This window comes from Amblyomma americanum, chromosome 4 (genome assembly GCF_052857255.1).
Source record: "Amblyomma americanum isolate KBUSLIRL-KWMA chromosome 4, ASM5285725v1, whole genome shotgun sequence".
Classification (NCBI taxonomy): domain Eukaryota; kingdom Metazoa; phylum Arthropoda; class Arachnida; order Ixodida; family Ixodidae; genus Amblyomma; species Amblyomma americanum.
The window spans coordinates 105895835-105917757 of NC_135500.1; the positions used below are offsets into that span (position 1 = coordinate 105895835).

At 46.9% G+C, this 21923-nt stretch overlaps 1 protein-coding gene across 1 annotated transcript in view; it reads left to right on the forward strand.

The window, feature by feature from the left end:
- Positions 1–11681, forward strand: part of LOC144129737 (MAM and LDL-receptor class A domain-containing protein 1-like) — a 142438-nt gene extending 130757 nt beyond the window's left edge. The window contains exons 57-63 of the mRNA XM_077663823.1: positions 399–479; positions 1666–1839; positions 5523–5654; positions 7418–7570; positions 9212–9320; positions 10867–10928; positions 11509–11681. Coding sequence (XP_077519949.1) covers positions 399–479; positions 1666–1839; positions 5523–5654; positions 7418–7570; positions 9212–9320; positions 10867–10928; positions 11509–11519 — 722 coding nt within the window. The 3' untranslated portion in view covers positions 11520–11681. The remainder of the gene's footprint in view (positions 1–398; positions 480–1665; positions 1840–5522; positions 5655–7417; positions 7571–9211; positions 9321–10866; positions 10929–11508) is intronic.
- The last annotated feature ends 10242 nt before the right edge of the window (positions 11682–21923 follow it).

Below are 21923 nucleotides of genomic sequence, written 5' to 3' on the forward strand. Positions count from 1 at the left end.
AGGACCCGTAAACCATGCGGCGCCCTTGCGATGGCAAAAACACTTTTGAACATCTCAGCCTGCAGGGGTGGTTGGTGGTTCGCTTGAAGAGTTCAGCTGAGTTTTTAGTATCAATTGTCACGCTAGTATCAATTGTCAAAGCAAATGAAGTTTCGAAATTTCGTCGATACTTCAAAGGAAAAAAGGTGTTGAAGAGTATGGACCATCCCTTTGAAGAGTTTTCCTTCCTTGTTGTTTGTGGGGCCTGTCGATGGTTTTGTGCGAAGTGCAACCGATGGAGGGCAGCAAAAAAAATATGCAGAGAGAGCAGCTATGAAGCTGTCCGGATAGTTTTGACCGCTGAATATAGTCATAAGCATGCTCCACACTCTGGTAATTCTGAACCCGAATTTTCGCAGCAACTACCACTCCAACACCTGCGTCATCGTCACTACCGGCAGAGCACTCAACTGACGGGACTACGGCAACACCAAGCAGAGGTATCTTTTTCCGCACGCATACTTTTTGAAGAACTCTCCCTCTTCGGAGTGTTTCGCTGGGGATGGCATTGCCCGCCAAGTAGCAGCAGACAAAACACCGTTCATTACGCGCTAACGAAATGACATGTATAAGCAAATAAAGTAATCCGCAGTTGGTTCATACAAAGTAAAGCTCTAACACTAGCGCAACGTTCCGATAACGTCCAAGCTACTCATAGCTTCAACGAACGTACTGTTGCGGTGATTCCAAATGGAGTAAGCTGTCGCACTCGCTATTATAGAAGGGAGTTCGCTAGAGAACAGCTTACTCCCTTTTTAATCCTTCCTGTTTTGGGTGTTTATTTAACATCACTTACGTCTCAGCTGGTATACTCTGAGACTGCGCACAGATGTCTATCACTTTCGAAATTTACATGTGGTATAGTCCTGAACCAATATCTTTTTCATGAACAAAAAAAAAGAAAATGACAGTCAAAGGTCTAGTTGAAGTATGAGTAATCATCCACTATAGCAGGGATTAAATATAACTGTGTATGTTCTCTTTTTTCCCCAAGGACGGTTACACACTCATTTTATAGTGGAGACGAATCTCCACCTTTTATACTTGCTGAGTGCAGGCACAGCCTCTAGAGGCCAGCGAGCCAATATACTCATTTACATTTCTATGGGATTAATGCGTTCAAAAAATTAATGAACTAACAATTATTTCCCTATTATGTCAATTTCGCTTACTGGCAAAGTGCTCCTCCTCTTTCTGCGCATTGGAGGAAACGAACCGGAGGTGAATGCTGGTGTACTTACGATTTGATGGCTGCCCCCAATGCCCATGCTGTTTTCAGTTGATCATTGAAAGCAACTCTGTCAGGGCGGCTAATATTTCAGCTCACATAGCTGCGAAAGAAAAATATGAGCTGCAAGTAATTAATACCCTAAGCAGAAAACTGACCTTTTTATTTTCTTAACTTAGAAAATTCCTGCTGAATATGCCTGAATGTGCCACGAGTGATTGAGCTGACACTGTACTGGCCTTAGGTACATGAGATATTGCAATGTATTACCCGTAAAAGTTCTGAGAAATCAACAAACATAAACCATGTAAATCATGTTTTGGGCTCTTGTTTTTGCTGAGATTAGTCTATGCAGTCATATTAATGTTGCATTTACGAAGACTCTATTGTCCATGCAGATACATCCACCTCGGCAGCCGCAACGACCGTGTCACCGGCTCCTCCCAAGCCCATTCCGTCTCTAGAATGTCCAAAGGATCATTTCAACTGCCGTGATGGAATTAACTGCATTCCAACCGGGCTTCTGTGTGATGGCGTCCGTGACTGCCCGAATGGCCTTGACGAGCAGTGTGGTATGTAGCATTGTGATATTACTATGTTCATATGCAATGGTCGACGCTGATCGGTAGCCTGTAACTTAAAATTATACTGCCTCCACGAGCTATCTCATTATGTACTTGTCAGCAAAATACCAAGGGTTATAACAGGAAAGGAAACAGTAAGCTAGGTAAAACGATAGACTGCAGCGCGCATTTACGCAAGAACCGATCGGTAATTCATTGCTACTTGAGCTATCTTATGACAGCGTTAAAATATTAACTCACCGGCCACTACTTCTTTGAGGTCACCAGCTCACATATATTTAAAATACATACGGTACAGTGGCTCAAACGCTACACAAAATTGCAAATAATCGCCTTCTTTTTATTATTCATAGATATGAGCAAACACATAGAGCACACTCGTAAATATACCTACCGTCCTGACATCCAACACAGTAGACTAGAAACGGCCAGCCGAAGCTGAAAACAATCAAACTTTATACTTTGAAAAAGTTCAAACTGTCCTATTTCGCTCCACCTTCTCAGGCAAAATCATACGGTGCAGTGCACCGGGGCAAAATTACCGCCCTTCCATAATTAATATACTATGCAGTGTTGCAGTGAACGCATACGAAGTTAGCTCCAAGGTATTAAGAGAACCGTTTTGAGCTTACCGGCATAAAAAAAGTCTGAATCCAGTCAGAATTCGGCATTTCTCTCTTCCATGACAGGCTTCAGGCGCCGCAGTTCTGCAGCCAGGCTTTGCGTGTAGCCTGGCGGCGCGGCTCTTTCCTATTACCTGCCTTCTGCACAAACGCTTTTTTTTTTTGCTGTCACGGCTGTTGCTCTTTCGCCGCCTACTTGCCGAATGAATGTGCGATTTTGTTTACAGTACCTGAACGTGAGCTTCTGCACATGGTTGTATGTCAGGCGGAACAGACCTTGGTCTAGCGTTAAATTGATGTAAAAACAGCCGTCATTGCTCTCGTAGGAATAAGTGTTCTCCTTAGGTTCTGATGAAAGTTTGTGCATTTTGTTCTCCTCATTATTCATCACTTCATTTACTTTTCGTGGTGTGCATCTTTAGTTAGTTAGTTTATGGGGGTTTAACGTCCCAAAGCGACTCAGGCTATGAGAGACGCCGTAGTGAAGGGCTCCGGAAATTTCGACCACCTGGGGTTCTTTAACGTGCACTGACATCGCACAGCACACGGGCGTGTGCATCTTTAGGGAGGCCAAAACGTGTGGTAGCACCGCCACTTTCCAGCGCTTTCCAGCGCTTTCTTAGTGTAATCTCTGCGCAATTCGCAAAGTAGTGGTTTTTTTTTCAGGTTCTAACCAGCCTTGCGAGCGGTAAAACAAAGGCGGAGCTTTGGAGCAAGGAATGAAACCATTATCATTACTTTAAGTCCTAAAGCGCACCACATGGTCGCGTTTTGCCAGATGTTTAACCTGCTAATATACTATTTCTGTAGTAAGAACGAGAAGTGCAAACATTCCTTTACTTTGTGTGGGATAAGACTATCAAGCAATAATAATAAACAAATACTTTCGTCGCTCCGGGACTCCTGGTTGGTTGGGGATTGCAGTTCGGCGATATGGCGAAAGCAAGAAATAACCATCGACAGAGTGCGCGTGTTGCATCCACGGGAGACCTATTAATTTTCAAGTACTACGAAGCGTGAGTGGTCAACTTACTAAATAGAATGCACAATTTCGGGAGTTATATAGACAAGTTCTTCAGCTCTGTCGCAAAAATTTATTTAAATAATTAATATTTTAAAGAAATACGTTAACACCAAAGAAAGCAAAATAAAGTAAACAAAATATGGTGATATATTTACAGGAGTTTCAAAATCTTCAATTCACTGCAAGCTGATCCCACCACATGTTTTAATTACATCCATGGCCATAATCTTCTTTTCCTTCAAGTTGAGTCAGGTGTTTGTGCCGCCTGGTAGCATGGTTAGAACAGCCGTTTGCCTGCAGCGGCTGCATGCCTCCCATCTGCCCGTTTTTTCTCAGAGCAGCTGTCCTCAAGATGGGCCTACATGTTCAATAAATAAAATGTGGGCACTCTATGTGGACAAAAAAGGAATGAAATCAGCTCCTCTCACATTACATTTCATAAGCATCAACTCCGGCTGCCTCTGATGTTCTGAGGAGACAAGCACCTTCTCTTGATTTTGTCAGCTCCGAGAGTAGAAATTACTAATAAATTGTTGCAAGGAGGAAATGGTCGACAGACAAGGCAAACGAACGCAACTGGCCGCCCCTATAATGTCACTGTTGACTCGAATGAGAAATGTGCAGTAAGAGCACTGTGAAAATTCAGTGCATGAGCACTAGAAATGCAAACTTGAATCAAGACATAAACAATGTAACCCACAAGTACAAAGCCTTCTATATCCACTATACCTAATTTCACATCAACGTAAGTTCGAGAGTTACATTTACTTATTCCGTCTCACGGCTTTCGCCCACATAAAATAATCGTCTATGACAAAACTGCCATCCAAAATAATGGTCAGTGGCCACTGACGGGCTTCTTTTCATGCCCATTTGAACGATTAATAACGACAGTTACAGCGCTAGACAAACTAATTACAAACAGCAGTGCACTACCAATTAAACGGAAGGGCGCTGTTGCCAACGCGCACTTTTATTTCATGTCTCATTGAGTTCAGATCGAGAACTCTTGCGCCAGTCTCTGCACGAAAAAAAAACATTATATACGTCACCATCTGCCTGTTATAAAATTATTCTCTGATAAGCATTTGCAACAAAACACACGACTCCGCGTGATATGCTTGCATGGGATGTTTTACGCGGCAGCGCTGATGAATGCCTGCAGAAAGACTAACACAACTTCTTGCACAAACATTGCGTATTAGTCAGCATTGGCAAGCAGGCATAACTACGGAGAAATCTCAATAAGCGCAATTAAAGAATGTAGTACTTACACTGCATTTATGTCAAGTGTTCGCCAGCTGCTACGGTCTGTCTTTGCAGTAAAGATGAGCTTTGTTTTAAATCATTTGGGAAAGAAGTCAATCTCCAGCTATTTCTGGGGTGGTTCGTTCATAGTGGCACGCGCCACGACGGAATTTTGCCAGGCCTGCGACCGAAGAAAACGGGGGCTGTGCGGACGCTGCACGCTGCATGTGCAACCGGCGCAAACGAAGCGCGGAGTGGTCACAAATATGTAGCACGCCGTCCCCACGGAGGCGGCAATGATCCCTTCAAATAATGGCGCCACCCTCCGCGGAGCGGCGGTGGAGCGGGCGCATTCTGTTGCTGCTGCTGGCGGTGTCTCTGCTGACTACAGGCGTCGGTTACAGAGGACGAAGACTTGTCTTTTTTCTTGCGGTGCAGCAGATCCCCTGCAGGCACGGGGCGCATACCACTGGTTCATGCTCGCGCTTTCATGAACCCGAACCCGAGCCGAGAACTGCCTACTGCCTATTTGATGACATTTCCCTCACACCACGCCTGGCCGGGCGCATACAACCCACACTTCCTTCATTAGTTCACTAAAAATACATTTAAGTGCTAGTGATACAAAGAATGGCCCCACCGCATCTTCTTTTCTTAGAACTTTGTAGACAACTAGCTGTTTCTTTTTGCTTTCTGTTGCTTCATGTGCGTGAGTGGCGTTGAAACACTAGATAAATACTTCACGTTGAGCTGAATGAATTTCATTTTTGTCTTAGGGAAGAGAATCTTCTGCCCACCAGAGGAATTCTTCTGCGTTAGCCGCTCGCCTAGAACATGCATTCCTCGTTCCATGGTCTGCGACGGCAAAGAAGACTGCGTCGGGGGTTCGGACGAGTCCTTGTGCAAAGGTACGCAAAGAAGACGCCTGCACCTTTGTCTGCTCTGATGCAAGAGCACGCAGAATGAAATTTTACTGTAACCACAGTCAGTATCATGAAAACAGTCATTGGAGATCTGTGACCAACTACCTAACTGACATTTGCTAGAAGGTCAAACCCGCGGCCTTATTGTGGCAGGTTCTCATGCCATTTGAACGCTTCTATCGTTAACAATGCCCTGTTTGACAAAGCGTTGAATTTGTAGTCTGAATTTTTAGTCATGGTGTTGGCCGCTAGAGTAAGATATACTCTCTGCCTTTCAATGTCAAAACTTTTCTTTCAACGTATATTAAACCCTTTTCTGCTGCGATTTACCAGATAGTCCTAAAAAATTTTAAACAGAGCGCATACAAATCCACAAACCAGTAAAGAACTCAAGAGACATATTTCGCACTATGCCACTGTGATCACCGTGCTCCTCTACTTTCGATATAGTTTTTTTTATTGGCATTTGGTGAGTGCCTTGACTTCTTTTTCAACGCCCCGCCTTTGTTCAGCTTCGCTGAGCTCAATTCGAAATCGCAAGCTCTCTCTCAACTACTGCCATGCAAAGAAACGTTAGGCTTGTTTCGCGCATGGTGGAGAAGCAGTCACTGCGCGTCGACACTTCCGCCTGCTGCTAGAAACATCTCGGGCTACAGCACGCAGTGCACGCAGCAGCGGGCGGTTTGTGCAACATAAACAAAAGGTAAAGACCCTCTACACCCATAAAAACAAGCTTAATGGAACCAAGTTATGATCAGAGACATTCAGGAGGGCATCTCAGCACAGTTTAGGAGCGCCCTAAGCATGCGCGCAGGAGTCTCGGACTTGTTTTAAACGCAGAGTTTGCCTCACCGAAGGATTTCAATGCAGCAAAGTTTTTCTTGAAGACAGAAAAAAATTGTGCCATGACTAAACAGTAGAGGACTATTTGCATTAAAAAAAACGTGTGCTCGAAAAAAAGTTGAATTTGCCATGACACCAGCAAAAGCACAAGCGCGCTGATGAGCAGGTGGGTCTATCCTTGGGTGCCATTAGTTATGCTTAGCATTGTTCCTTTCATTTGTAAGCATACTTTCCTCCCACTGTCTTGGTTATACTAATACCTCAATATTTAAAGTATTTACAACATGTTAATCCTACCTAGATATCTAGAGTACAACATACATATAGCGACGTGATGAGGACCTGCAAGGAATGCCGGTGAAAAAACAAAAGGCTGTCTTTATGCGGATTATCAAGACGTCTAAGCAGCGTCATCCATTTACTGTTTGCAATCTTTTCTCTTTTCGAAGGAATGCATATTGATAGACACCTGACTCTTTCCTTGTACCAAGATGCAAGAGACGGGAAGCTGCGTTAGAGGTCGATGGGTTTAAGTAGAACTTTAATCAATAGAGAGCAGTGTTTCTTGTGCTTACATAAGGCAGACATGATACACATTGTTTCCGCGCCAATGGCAACCTTGTAATCTCCAATGGGGCTCGGGCACAGACTTTTCTACAACACCTCTCCTGTATTTTACCGCCTTCGGGGGACAAGAGTGACAGCGCTCTCTTGTTCCCCTACTTCGTGAAGCGAAAGGAAGCTAAATTCCACCAAGCTCCATCGGTTTCTGGAAACGTTTGGTTTCGTTTAAAGCACCACCACTATTTTTCACTTAGACTGCACATTCAGTGGCAGGTTTCAGTGCCAGAGCCGAAGATGTCCTCTATTGTACATCTTCATTGAGTTTTATTTGCTTTTACTAGCGTGCCCACCCAACTTTTGCCTCAATGATGGAGTCTGTGAATGGACGGTACGAGAACCGTACCCGATTTGTAAATGCACTGAGGGCCACGGGGGTCGAAGATGTCAGGCTTTGGAGACGGCAGAGCCTCACAGTGGCGAACAAAAAGCCAAAGGTAAGCTCCGAGCTAACTTCCTCTACATCTAACACACCATTCATTTGTCTGTTCCTCTGGCGCCGTTGCATTCCAATGCAAAGTTTATTTTAACGCGATAGCTGAAGGGTTTGTTCAGCGGATAACCCAGCGATCGTCCCGGGTTTTTTGGCGCACCTCGAAAATCCGGATAGGTCGAGCGGGTCGTGGAGTCACACGTGGAGGTGAAGAATTTAAAAGTCATTCTGACAGATCAGATTGTAAAGTAAATTATTTGGGCTCAGAAGAAAATTGGGGCAATTAGATGTGAGTCGCGTGTCAGACACATCATCCCTATGCCGCTCCACCTATTTAAAGGGCTACCTTGTGTGTCTTGTTCGACAGTATCCGTTTCTGCGAAGTGATATGAAAAGTGGGCCCCAGGCCACGGTGGCGACCCATTAACACGTGGCCGCCGCGATGGCTCAGTGGTTACGGCGCTCGGCTGCTAACCCAGAAGACGCGGGTTCGATCCCGGTCGCGGTGGTCGAATGTCGATGGAGGCGAAATTCTAGCTGGCCCGTGTACTGTGTGATGTAAGTGCATGTCAAAAAAATACAGGTGGTCGAAATTTCTGGAGCCCTTCACTACGGCGTCCCTCATAGCCTGAATTGATTTGGGACGTTAAACTGCCATAAACCTAAACCAAAAATTAACCCTATCGCGTAACACTTTTAAGCCGCAGTGTAAGTGTCCCTGAAATTTATTTAATGGGAGCTTACAGATATTCCTGCAGAAAATCCACATGACGGTCTCCTAATGCCAATATTGTCACGGTCACAAAACTAGGAAACGAATAAAAACGCCTGCATAAAACTGCGACGATTACAGCTAGCTACAAAAACTAGAACGACAGAGGTAAAGATAATAGTGGGGGCTGAAAGTAGAAAGGGCAGAAAGCTGGGCAAGTTTGCTGCGATTCATAGTATAACAGCGCGGAAAACGAGGACAAAGGAAAAAAACTCACAGGACGGTTACGACTGTGTAACCCGATGTTCAGCGACAGCTGTTTAGGCGTTTAGTCACGTTGTCACTGCTGTGGTGGTCACGTGATGCACCACTGCCTTGGCAGACGGCTGTTCCAAACAGAGCCACCCGTAGGCTTATGCGACTCAGGTTGTCCGGCGCAGGCACCCACCGGTTACGCCGCTGACGACGACGGCGACGAGAAAACCAGGGATGGGCGCCTAACAGCTCTTGCTGTAAAACCAAACAACACGACAACCGCGCTCGTATTTTCGTTTTTCCTCGTCTTCAGCGTTGTTATACTATGGAGGCAAAGAAAATGAAAGCGATTTAGAATCATTTCTTGATAATTTCCCTCCTGAATTTCATTAGTTATATTTTTTTTCCTCTGTGCTGGCTACAGTAAATAAGAGCTCAACCTTCTATTGATTTTTTGGACCTGGTTTCTTACACCCCTGGTGGAAAAGGACGCGATTTTCGCCTTTTAAAATTCAGATATTCCCGTTGCTTGCCTTATACTTTAAAAAATTTTCGGAAATTTTGAAGATATAATTTGCAGCAGAACTACTTCCTGTCTCTATAGCAAAAATCGACAGCCCGTAAACAGCATGCTTGTTTTGTTCCGCTGAATATATAATGCGAATGTTTTTATTCCAGATGTGGGTTCGACGGGGCCGCTTACAGCTGGCCTACTCGTCGTCACGGCTGTTCTAGTAATTGTAGCCGTGGTTGCATTTGTCATTATCAGAAGGCGACAAGCAGCTAAGTAAGTTCCATTCCAATTTTTTTTTCACACCTCGCAGTTTTCCTGAAGGCTGTTGACGATTAACGTTATTGTTATTTTCTTTCGCGTGCAAAATGTCGTAACTAGGTTTTCTTTGCGCACAATGACAAGCGTAATCTGATAATATTTCTGGAAAATGCCGCGTACGCTTAACAGATTACTTCCAAATTATTCACGTATTTTCCAGACACTACTCCGGCGTATATAAGTCTATGAAAGGTGCCGCCTTTCCGTTCGCTTGTAATGGTTTCGTGTATACACTTCAAATTGAGGCACGTTTTTGCAATGGTGTAGTTTTTTGTTTTTCATAGGCAGAATAGTAACGGCAGGAAACGTAATCGGACCAAGAAGTAGACTAAAAAGTGATACTGCACACTAGCCTAAGGTTGATACCAGAAAATGGCAAGCACCGGAAATGTCGCCAGTTATCCTTGTCATTACCAGGAATTCAGAACAGCGCCCAGCCACTGCCGCTAATCCTAGCGGCTTCTAGCACTTCAAGGGCACCCACTTTGTCGTTATCTTTCTTACGTCACAGACGATGTTAACGCGCTATTTATTGCGCTAGCACTTATAGTGGTCATTTCCCGCACTTAGCCGTTGCCTGTTTGTCTGTTTGTCTGAAGCCAATACTGTGGTAAGCCAATATTGTGCCTCCATTACTAGGGTATATTTTTTCAGTTTTACAGAAAGTCCAGTTATTGCACTTTAAGTAAGAAATGAGCTGAATACTCGTATTTTGTTCTGGCAAAGAGAAAAACAAGGTTTTAATTTTCGTTGGAAACAGCAAGAAAAAATTTGTTACAAGAGAACTGCCAGCCCATCGTTAGCGCATTACTTGTGTTATGTTCCACTGAATATTTTGTCAGGACAATGTAAATGAGCTCATTTCAACGAAAATGTAAATCGTAAGTGCGTACAGGGATTATGTCTTTTTGCTTGGGGCTATAATATTCGAGTTCAAAGTAAATATGTATCGGCCATGCAGCCATTCGTTTCAAGCCTTTTAATTGGGCTAGTTCGTGACTGACGTAATTAAGACACCCTAACTACAAAAAAAGCACAAGTGCAAGACCGGAATAATAGGCTGCAAGCTATTGTGTGCCTTGTTTTTGGTTTTTTGTCTTGTCATTGTTTTTTGGGCGTAATTAAGAAGGTAGTAGTTTTCAACGTAAATGGTAGTTCCAAGTTGTTTTTCAATACATCATCAAAATTATTTTGTCGCTTTTGCATGTTTCCTGTTTCATGTGTTTACATTGAAAACAATTAGAATAATTTTGAACAAACAGCTGCCATGAGTAAAGCTCTTGTCGTTTTAAATCTGTAGTAAGGCTAATGGAACCAGCGCAAATGGCGCCAGTATGCTGTGTGATGTGAGCGCAGGTCAAAGAACCCCATTTCGTGTAAACTATTCGTAAGACCTTCACTATGGCACCTCGCAAAGCGAATGCATCGCTTCGAGTTGTTAAACCTCACAATTAAAAGATGTATAAGGTTTTGCTAACAGTGACCCTTCTTTTAACGCTAGGAGCTCGCCTCTCTATCTCAACAACCCAACATACGACGCTTCATCAGGAGAAGGAAGAGTAGGTAAGAAGCTGCTTTAACGTCTTCCGTTTTCTTTTAAATTTGAAACAGCAAAAGAAAAAGTGGTACAAGATCATGAATTAAAGCGGGTAATAATGCAAAGCCGGGTTTATTCATGCGTGTTTACTTAGTCACACGCTTTCTGTGTGTAACCTGAATACCCCAGCTTTCACCCGCAATTTCGGCGAAGCGCTGCTTCCTTCATGCCAAGATGGCTGTGTTGACGGCCGCGTAGTTTATTCATTTATTACTATATCCTTTACTGAACAGCGAATCCATGGCTAGTTTCATGCAACCAATTTGAATTTTTGCATGCTCTGTTGTTCGTGTATAAGTTACATGGTCAGACAATAACGCCTGCTGTCTCCAATGCTTTGCCATAAGGGTTGTGTTGTGTTCGGGTTTATGGCACACGGGCAACAAAATTCATCATGCGCCAAACGCGCGACTTCGCTATAAGAATTCCCTTCTTTAGGAGACAGGTGTGAGTTTGACGGTTGAATTTGTACTGTGTGTTCATACGAAAGTGCATCGAAATGTATCGTTATTATGCGTGCCGTAAAAAAGGTTCCTCTCATTTCAGAAATTTCCTGATAAAATGCCTGCTCTACGGACGGACTCAAGATGGAACTAAACTACCGTCATATTAGACATACTGTAATGAATTGGTAAATTACTCGCTATTTATTTTCACGACGCTTCTGCAATCAATGTAAGAAAAGAAAATAAAGAACAAAATAGAGGAGGAGTGAATGACGCCTTTCGTCTTGTTTCGTGTTCGTTTAGGACTTATCGAAGGATTCCTGCGCTGTGAGCGCTACGGTCAGTTGTGTGAAGAATTCAACTACCGGAGAAAAAATTGTCGCAATTTTAAGAAAGACACGTCTGCCTGCAGCCGGTTTGCTGTACAAGATATCGGACATAGGTCTACAAGAAACTCACACCTTTCACTGAATCAGTCGGACGAGAGAATCTATTTGAAGGGTTGGTGGCAGTGCGTCAACTTCCTGTGTCGCCGTAGCCACGCCGGATTAGAAAAAAATGATGGTGTTGACGAAATTAAAAACAACAACATGGGAGAGGTGTTTCATGATTCTTGAAAGCAACACCAAGGAGCCTTCAGTGTCTACATACCACACGCTCTCTCCTGCTAAGCTAATAAGCAAAAAAAAATGCCGCCACCGTCTTGGAAAACTTTGTAGTAACGAGCGTTAGCTGTTTGTTAGCGCAATCTATCGTCCATGCAATGTATTACCACGGGATTAGGCTACTTTTGCATACCTCACGGCGAGCGGGCGCCTACCGCCTTGTGAGCCGCCGAGTGCTGAAGTCACAACCGCCATGTGAAGCCTAACGATATTTAAATATTAACCTAATTAGACGATATTGGTGTCTAACATGTTCTACTTATCGAGCCCGTTACGAAAATGCCATTAGTTAGATCATGACTTAATCGGTTAATTAAGAGCAATTAAATGTAAGCCTACCTATAACTAAATATTAACTTCATTAGTTATTATTGGGGTATAACGCATTCTAATCATGTAGAGTATTCCAAATATCTAATTATTTTTATGATTACTTCATTTATTACTGAGTAATAAGCGATTAAACACAGTCAAGTGACTAGCTAATTATGATGTCACAAAATCAGTGACCTCACCAATCAATCACCAATTTGGTATACTAATGATGGCACCAGTCAACCACTAGTTGGGTTGCTTTATCGATTTACTATAGAGGCCGCCATATTGAATTGCTCGGTCTTAGAAAATTTCACGCCGAAGGGGGATGGTAGCAGACCCAAGAAATTGAGCAACGTGAGGAATAAGAGCTAACGCTCTTAAAATTCTCTCCCTCATGATGTGCTCCGGAGCGCGAGTGTGGCACTTAATCACTCCCTCCTGTATGATTAGGTCAATAACCCGCGGCTCTCAGTCCCGACAATTGCAGAACATCCAAACAATTGAACTAGCAAATAAGTGGGGCGGCGCTCACTAGCAACCAGGATCACGGTAACATGGTTAAACTACTCCGTAATGTCAGAAAATTCATGTGAAAGTCTGAATGTGCCGAAATTAGACAAGGATAGGCGAGACTGGAATAACAATCAATTAGAGCCATATGAAAAGCCTGATTGTAACGTCGCAGAGTATGGGTAGTTGTGAATGAAGGCCGCATACGCATGATGGGCGTTGGAGACTTCACTACATCAGTTACTATCACGTGGTGGCCACTTCATAGGTAGCTTCAAAACACTGTACCGCAACCAAAGACGAGGACGAAAACGAACAGAAGGAAGACCACGTGCGCTCGTGGTGTTCCTTCCGTTCTTTTTTGTCCTCGTCTATGTACGACCAACAAGACCAAAAAGCCCAAAAAGCCCCCCTATTTCACAGGCAGGACAGAAGTATATACATAAAAGGCTGAAATAAATATTACATCCGTGATGTAGTCCTGAAAACTCTTTCATAGATATATCACAATCGTATTGGGTTAAAAATTGGCAGAGAGGCAAATAGAAGCGTAATTATTGACGGTATGTGGGTGTTACAATTGCTGTATCAAGCCAGCAAACTGCTCCCAGGGCGCACAAAAACGTACAAAAAGCAAATTTTATTTAAAACTATAAAGAGGGAGGCCAATACGGAAGACAAAAGGTTATGGCCCTTAAAATTTCAAACAGAAGATTAAGGTTACATCGGTTGCTTTTAATGTCTGCTGCAATTATCTGCAGTATCCAAATGCTTGTTGTGAGTGCAGTGTGTAAAACTGGTGGTGAGCACACGAACGCACAATCAAGCTCGCTTCATTATGGCCAGGTAACTAGAGGGCCAGCAATTATGTTCCACTTTGAAAGGCATTGCTAGTTTGAAGCCGAAGCATATTAATGCAATGTCCGGCACTCGTCCTTCGGTGCAGGAAATGATAGCTCTAACTCAGGACTAAAATGTTCGATAGAATAGTAATTGATGAGGAATTCACCTTATTCAAGCGTGATCAGGGCCAGATTGTGGTCCTTGAAGTGTTTCTCAACAGTCACGGTGTCCTCCACAATTCATCGCCGGCACCACAACAGGTCTATACAGGGGCTGCTGGAAGCGGCCTTCACGAGTCTCAAAATTTAATAGTGCAAAGTGCTGGGAAACACTCGAACGAAACCGAAGATTATGCTTCTTCAGAGTTCATCTGGGCGCATGTCTCTGTGGTCCTGGAGGCTTACATTGATGAATGGCGACAGCCAGGGCGCAACAGACGGGGCGCTTGCTCCCGATGACGAAGCGGTACCCGGTGGTTTCGAGTGGATCAGCCTAGTCGATCCACGTCTCCAAAAGCACAGCACATAAGTTATCATATGATGTGATTGTCGATAAGATAACTATAGACACACACTGAGAACAGACTAAAATTGACCTTTATTGATGGGCTGCGGCAATCTACAAACAAACTAACCACTTTTGACTGAAAACGGAGCTTTTATAAGATAAAAAGCGAGAAACTAAATAATGGCATTTTCATCACCGGACGATTTCGGAACCACAACACCATGTATTTCAAAACATCGGCCAAACGTCGGTGTAGTGGTGATGAGGTTAAAGGAGGAACCGAGAAAATTTTTAAATCCAATTTTCCCAGCCATAAATTCGTCTTTCGCTGCCGGAAAAGCCGCAGAATCAATTTTTACTGAGAGCAGTAGTTGAATGTGGGTGTTCTTTGGGGCTTTATAATGCAACAATGAGGGCCTCAGAGGGCTGTGATGCGGAGAGTATACGGCTGGTTGGAGCTTCACGCAGAACGTTTATTCATTTTCTTTAGGTTCGGGCGGCCTAAAGGTGAGGAGAAAAAGTGTTGGGTGTTTGAGTGGGCGCTGCGATGTGGATCTCACGCACACAAACAACACCACACCCAGAGTGCTTTGCGTTAATTCGCAGATCCGAAAAACACGACATGTTTAGCAACACTGCAGAACGTAAACAAAGACGGCACTCCTATCAGGTTTCACTGGGCACTTTCGATTGTTGCTGTGCCTCGGTTTATAGGTTGTAGTGTGGAATCACGGAGTTTAATCAAAGGAGAGTGGATTATAGCAGTCAACTCCTTCTGCCTAATCGGGCTGCAGAAGTGCAATAACGACAATGCCGAAATGACTGCTCTCTGCAGCTGTGTGCGCCGAGTCGTCAGGATCGCAGTGTGAGCCGCACTATATTCCTGTCAAGATAAGACTCCTCTGCAGAGAGCCCGACATGTTGGCAGGCTAGTGCACGTGCACTACCAGCTTTTCTTAAAGGTAAATATTCCTTTATGCAGTACTTAATCACTGATCTAAGCAAGTCGCTTCACACTTTTCACTGAACTGTGTACATATGGCCGCGAACCTTTGTAGTGTTTGATCATTCTTCAAAGCTGCCCCCTCGCCGCTTTATCACTTTGTGGATGCAAGACGCGACCAGAGTTATCTCGATTGATCGCATCCAGGCGGAGACGATTCTACCTTGCTCCAGAATGTTCTGGTAAATTTGCATGCTTTATCTCGAAAGTTCGCTGTCAGCTTTAAATTGAGCACAGCCGAAAGCGGCAGGCATTCTGTTCAACGACACGCCCTACCCACGATTCCCATACCCGACGAAGCCCTGACCCGATGTCCAGAACGACGTGCAACGCAAGAACCACGACATCCGACCTAGAAGTGGTTATCGACGGCCGAAAGTTACCGCTCTGGTCGACACAGGAGCCAATTACTCGGTGATGAATGGAACATTGCTGCGCAGCTGAGGAAAGCCACGACCGCTTAGGATGGCCCACAGATTCTCACCGCAGGGAGCCACCTCGTTACGCCACCAGGACGATGCACCGCGCGAGTGACTGTCAAGGGACATACCTATCCTGTGACATTCGTTGTGCTACGGCAATTTTCTCGCGAAGCGATCTTGGGTATGGATTTCCTTAATGATCATCAGGCGGTTATCGACCTGCCATACAAGCTGGTCACACTTTTGGACGGACGAGGCCATCCGTTCGATGAGAACTCTGGAAAATCACCTTGCCCTCTGTGTCCCGGGGGAAGAAGTGAGCGTCCTACCCCGTTCAAGAGGCATTGTCACTGAAGGCGCCACCAAAGCCAATAACACTGAACCCATCATCGAGGGGAACATGCAGTTGCTTCTATACCGTGGAATCAGCATCGCAAGAGGCATCGCACATTTACGAAATGGCCAGGCTGAAGTACCGCTGATAACTTCAACGAAGAATACCGGAACATTAACAGAAGAACGGCGATTGCTTTCCTCGACGAAATATCCGGCGTATGACACTCTTTCGCCCTCTCCGACCCATCCGCAGAAGTTTCTCCCGACCAAGAGAACTCTCCCATTTTCGGCATCAACCCAGCCCTGTCCCGTAACCGACAAGACCAGATCCGCAATCTGCTTCGAAGCTAAAGAGAGTGTTTTTCGTCATCGCCGAAGGTCCAGCAAACGCCAATTGCCAAGCATCGCATTATGACCGACCAGCACGCCCTACCTCTCCGTCAAAGCGCCTGCCGTGTGTCGACGCGAGAACGACAAGCCATCGGGACCAAGTGGAAGAAATGCTTCGCGACGATGTCACCCACCCTTAAAACAGCCCATGGGCGGCACCGGTTGTTCTACTGAGAAAGAAAGGCGGCACACCGCCAGTCAGACAGGTTCCTCTCCTCCCTTCACTCCTTTCTCTTCTTCTCCCGATTCAGCCAGACCACATGAGACTTCAGATCATAAAGTGCCGAATTTATTTACAACTATTCACAACTGCTGTGACACGACTCTGCCGTCGGGATGCGGCCTCTCACGGCATCCACAACCCGTCTCCCCCGTCCTTCTTGGTCGTTTCTCCTCTCTTCCCGGTCCTCCTTTCCACCTTGCCCTCCCTCGTCCTTGCTTCCCCGCTGCCCTCTTCGGTAGGCTCCCTAGGAAGGCATCTTGAACTGGTTTCCGTCGTTATGGAGGCGGTGCGCAGACCTTCGTCTTATCGGATGATGCCCCCGTAACTGCTGTTCGGAGGGGGGGGGGGGAGGGGGGAGGGGTCTCTCGTCCGTCGTGAGCGGCAAGCACACACATAAAAACACAAAGCGCCGGCTGTCTCATGGGAGCGCCGAATCGCCCGCACGTACACACACATAACCGCGGCGGCCGTTTCTTCCGGCTATACGTTCGCATGCGATGCGGCCGCGCGCCCGACACCTCCACCGCCACTGTGATGCGTGCCTCCACGGAACGCATCACACTTCACACCACAACCGCGCGCGACTGGTGTCCCACGGTCCTCCCCCGGGCACTAAGAAACCATTAAAACAAAGTACTATGGAATAGCATTACCCCTTTCACCCCGCTCCCCTTACCAATGGAGCTGGTGCTATAAGGCTCGGCAGCTTGTCAGCATTGGCGTCGCTATCTCCTGCGCACAATTCCCATCTCGAACGCCATGGTGTGCTCTAAACCCCCTGCGGCGGAGGGCGGTCAGTCGGTTCTATGCAATCGCCCTTACTGGTCATCTGCCACGGCGCGTACCTCCTGACGATTAGTACAACTGGCCGTCCCCTGTCGTACGGCCTCTGACGGGGCGCCATCTGACAAGAGTTACAGTTTTGACCACGCGTTCTCCCCATTGACCTTTTTGCGAAGCATAGCTTAGTCTTTCCGCCGCCCTGGTGACTTGCCCACTCAGGCTCATTCGCCAGTCGCGTCGCTTTCACTTGTTGCGACTCCCGCGACGTCATTTCCACACACGATCGGCCCGCGATCTCGCCTCCACTGTCAAGCAAAACTTCACCTGCTACCGCATAATGAGCGCGCACTCTCGAGCGTTCGCCAGTCTCCCTCGATGTAGCGCCGCCAGTTTGCTCGCGCCTGGGCTCTTCGCGCTCTGGAGCATTTGTATGCCTGCGGTACCCTCTTTCAGCGCCAGCGCTACCGGTCGGGCCTTCTGCGGTGACCGTTACAGCCGCAGCTGCGTCTGCGCGCTCCTCTTTGTTGCCACTATCCTCGTTCAGTGCAGTCACCACTACTGACACTGCGGCTTCCAATTCCAACCGCTCCGGAAGTCTGACATCCTCGATGACCGCATGTTTCCCGGATGCTCGCCTGCTCGCCGCAGAGCAGAGACTTCCACTGCTAAACTTGTCTTCATCAGCTTCCTTCAAATTGTCAGAGCGCTCCTCTGACACGTTGACACTTGCCTCCTGTTTCTCGATCGCGGTGGCTGTGTCAGCACACCAACTTTCCAGTCTGCGGTCTGCCTTTTCCGCTCTCTGGCCTACCTCCTGTCCCACAGCTGCAACCTCAGTGTCGCCACTCGAGCCTTCCAGTCTGCGGTCTGCCTTTACCGCTCTCTGGCTTACCTCGAAATGCTCCGCGACGCCCGCCCCATTCTCCGGACGCACCCCCTCTTGTATTACACCGGCCACCGCCTCACCGACCTCTCTCTCGTACCGCAATATTTCAGTTGCCAATTCTACTTCTGAAATTTCCAATTTCAACAACGCCATCTCATCGGTGAAAGACAACACTGACCATCCGCTGACGCGTGCTACCTCGGCGTTCGCAACCAGCTCCATCTGCCTCGATCCTACTCGTCTGTTCCCGTCCTCCCCGCTCACACGACTGTCACAGTGCCCAGCAGAAGGACCTACAAGACACCAACCTGCTTCACTGTAGGAGATGGCTTGGCCTGCTGGTCCACGCCCGAGATGGTCGCTCAGCCCTGGGTCTTTTGTTGCCGTCTTGATGAGTCCCATGGCTGGTCCACTTCCTGTCGGGAGATCCTGTCGACTGCGCCAGTCAGGCAGAATCCTCTCCTGCCTTAACTCCTTTCTCTTCTTCTCCCGATTCAGCCAGACCACATGAAGACTTCAGATTATAAAGTGCCGAATTTATTTACAACTATTCACAACTGCGGTGACACGACTCTGCCGTCGGTATGCGGCCTCTCGTCACGGCATCCACAACCCGTCTCCCCCGTCCTTCTTGGTCGTCTCTCCTCTCTTCCCGGTCCTCCTTTCCAGCTTGCCCTCCCTAGTCCTTGCTTCCCCGCATCTCCCTTCGGTCGGCTCCCTAGGAAGGCATCTTTAACTGGTTTCCGTCGTTACGGAGGCGACGCGCAGACCTTGGTCTTATCGGATGATGCCCCCGTAACAGCTATTCGGAGGGGGGGTCTCTCGTCCGTCGTGAGCGGCAAGCACACACATAAAAAAACACAAAGCGCCGGCTGTTTCTTGGGAGCGCCGAATCTCCCGCGCGTACACACACATAACCGCGGCGGCCGTTTCTTCCGGCTATACGTTCGCATGCGATGCGGCCGCGCGCCCGACACCGCCGCTTGAACAACATAACAAAGAACTACGTCTACCCTCTCCCCCGCATCGATGACAGACTGAACTGGCTCTGCAACGCAAAGTATTTCTCATCGATAGATCTCAAGAGCGGCTACTGGAAAATCAAGGTCGGTGAGAGAGATCGCGAGAAGTCCGCATTCATCACTCCGGATGGCCTCTTCGAGTTCAAGGGGATGCCATTTGGGTAATTGTTTCGCACTAGCGATGTTTTGGCGAGTAATGGATACTGTGCTGTCAGTATCGAAGTGGCAAATTTGTCTGGTATATTTTGATGACGTCGTTTTCTTCGCCTGGAATTTTGAAGAACACCTGAAAAGGCAGCAAGGGAGCATCATACTGCCGCGAACCTTTGTAGTCTTTGTTCTTTCTTCAAAGCTGGTGCCGCGCCGCTTTATCGCTTTTTGGATGCAAGACACGACCGGATTTATCTCTATTGGTCACATTTAGGAGGAGCCGATTCTACCTCATTCCAGAATATTCTGGTAACAACTGTGCATGCTTTATCGCCAATGTTCGCTATCAGCTTAAAATTGAGTGCGGCTGACAACGGCGCGCATTCTGTTCGACGACCGCCGAGCACGCTTGTCGCTACGCCACCGCCGAGTGATTCAGTCCATTGTGGGCGCAAGTCAACCCAAAAAAAGAGTTTCGTTTAGAATCCACCTTCGCTGTCTTTCCGCTCTCCGCGTTGCACTCACAACCATTTCACAATTTAAACTTTAACTTCCGACTTTTCGCCACACCTTCATTGGTGGCACGCTGCATTTCTATGCAACCGGCTGCGGCTGCCTCAACAAAGCAACATTGAAATGATGGCATGAAAAACGGTGAACTTGCCGCGATTGCTGTAAATCTGCATTTCTGAAAGATACGCACTGTGACGACACCATAAATAATATAATAGAATAGAATAAAACTTTATTTACATCACGGTACTGCCCGGTTCCACGCGGGACAGAGAGGCTAAGAGACAACAATAGACTGAGAACAAAACGCATACATTCAGGAATTACATATTATTGAGTACATGATGCAGAAGCTGGGTGCCCAAGCTTGCATGCAGCTGCGTTGGCGTCGGAGTCTTCGTCAGGAGGAAAGAATCGGCACAGGAGTTCGCTCAGGCTCCTCTTCTCCCTGGTGGAGTTGGGCGCTTGGGGGGGCCGGAGGACCGACTCACCAGCGGTGTCTCTTCGGGCCTTTCTTTCTCTCTACTGCGTCCCATTTGTTGTTTCCCAGTACATTCGGGCTATTCCTCTTTTTAGGCTGGAGTGTATCCCTCGTCACACTCTCAGCGTCAGAGCTTGCGGCATTCCCCCGTCTTCCCCGGACATCCCGCCGCCTTGGGCCTTTTTCCCCTCCTCCCGGCGCCCCTGTCGCTCTTGCCGGGTGTACAGCCACCGTTGCGTCCCATTGGGCTGGTCTCTTCAATGCGGTGCAGGCGCTCATGTCCACAGCGTTGCCGAACACGGGCAGCTTAGTCCGAAGGCAGGGGACAGGGGAAAACGGAAGGAGCTGCGTTTTTTTTTGTCGGCTCTAAAAATGGGCCCATTAAGTTAAAACATAACCCCGCCAGATCTCTTGACCAGTTCATTGCTTGTCGGCGAGAGAATAAAGATGACGGCCAAGCTGACGGCATTCGGACCCCTAATGAGCATCGGCCCCTGAAATCCGATGTTTCTTGGTTCTTTCAGTCTCTTGATCAATAGCCTCCGGGTTCCCACAGCGGGAAGATGCCATCCAAGATAACGGCCCTCCAGAGACACGCAGCGCACTGTCGCATTTACTCACCCTCCGAAGAAATGTTCTCTGAATATTTGAGGTTTATATACTGAAGTCGTTGTAAGGAGCCTCGCCGCAGTACGATGGGTCCGAAAGCACACTTTCACTCCAGGTAGCATTTTCACACAACACCACGCTCCTGCAGTCGCGATTGGGCGTGTCGCAGAGCAGTACTGAAACTCTTGCACAGATAAAGGCATGAAACCCAGCACCCCAACCTCTCGCTTTAGTCCAGAATAGAAATGCCACATTTACAAAGGAGCTCCCACTTTCAGCATGATCGCGGCACAACAAAAAAAAAAAAGCGGTGGGCATAGCGAAAGGAGGCCAAGTATGTTTTAGAACAGTCCTTGCTCTCCTGTGACGGTACCACTTCGTTGAGACAAAGACATTACTGGCAGCTCCAGTGTCTTAGCTCATAAAGATTAACACTTGTTTGTTGCAATATAATACAGAGCTAACCATTTCCCAACTCCGCTTGGTAGGAGCCATTAGTCCGATTTAACTCTCCGATTTCTTAGCTGGCATCGGCATTCAGAAGTCGCACCGGGTAGGCCTGTACCTCTTTGTGTGCTTTGGTACTCAGCGGTGCTCGTGGCAAGGGCCTCCCCATGCGTTACCTGAGCTACAGCCTTGCGCGCTTCGTCTTCCAGCAAATGCTTGAAATAGATCACATGGCATTCCTGCCATAACCCCTGGCGCCTGCCAGACAAATGCAGCAGAGGGCGTTTCGTGTCGACTATCTGTGCGCTCCATCTGAGTGCCGTCCCCATCTATATTTTGGCTTTCACCTCGCTCATTTGGTTAATACTTAGCTGATGCCAACTGAGTTGATTTGAATGCAGCGTGAT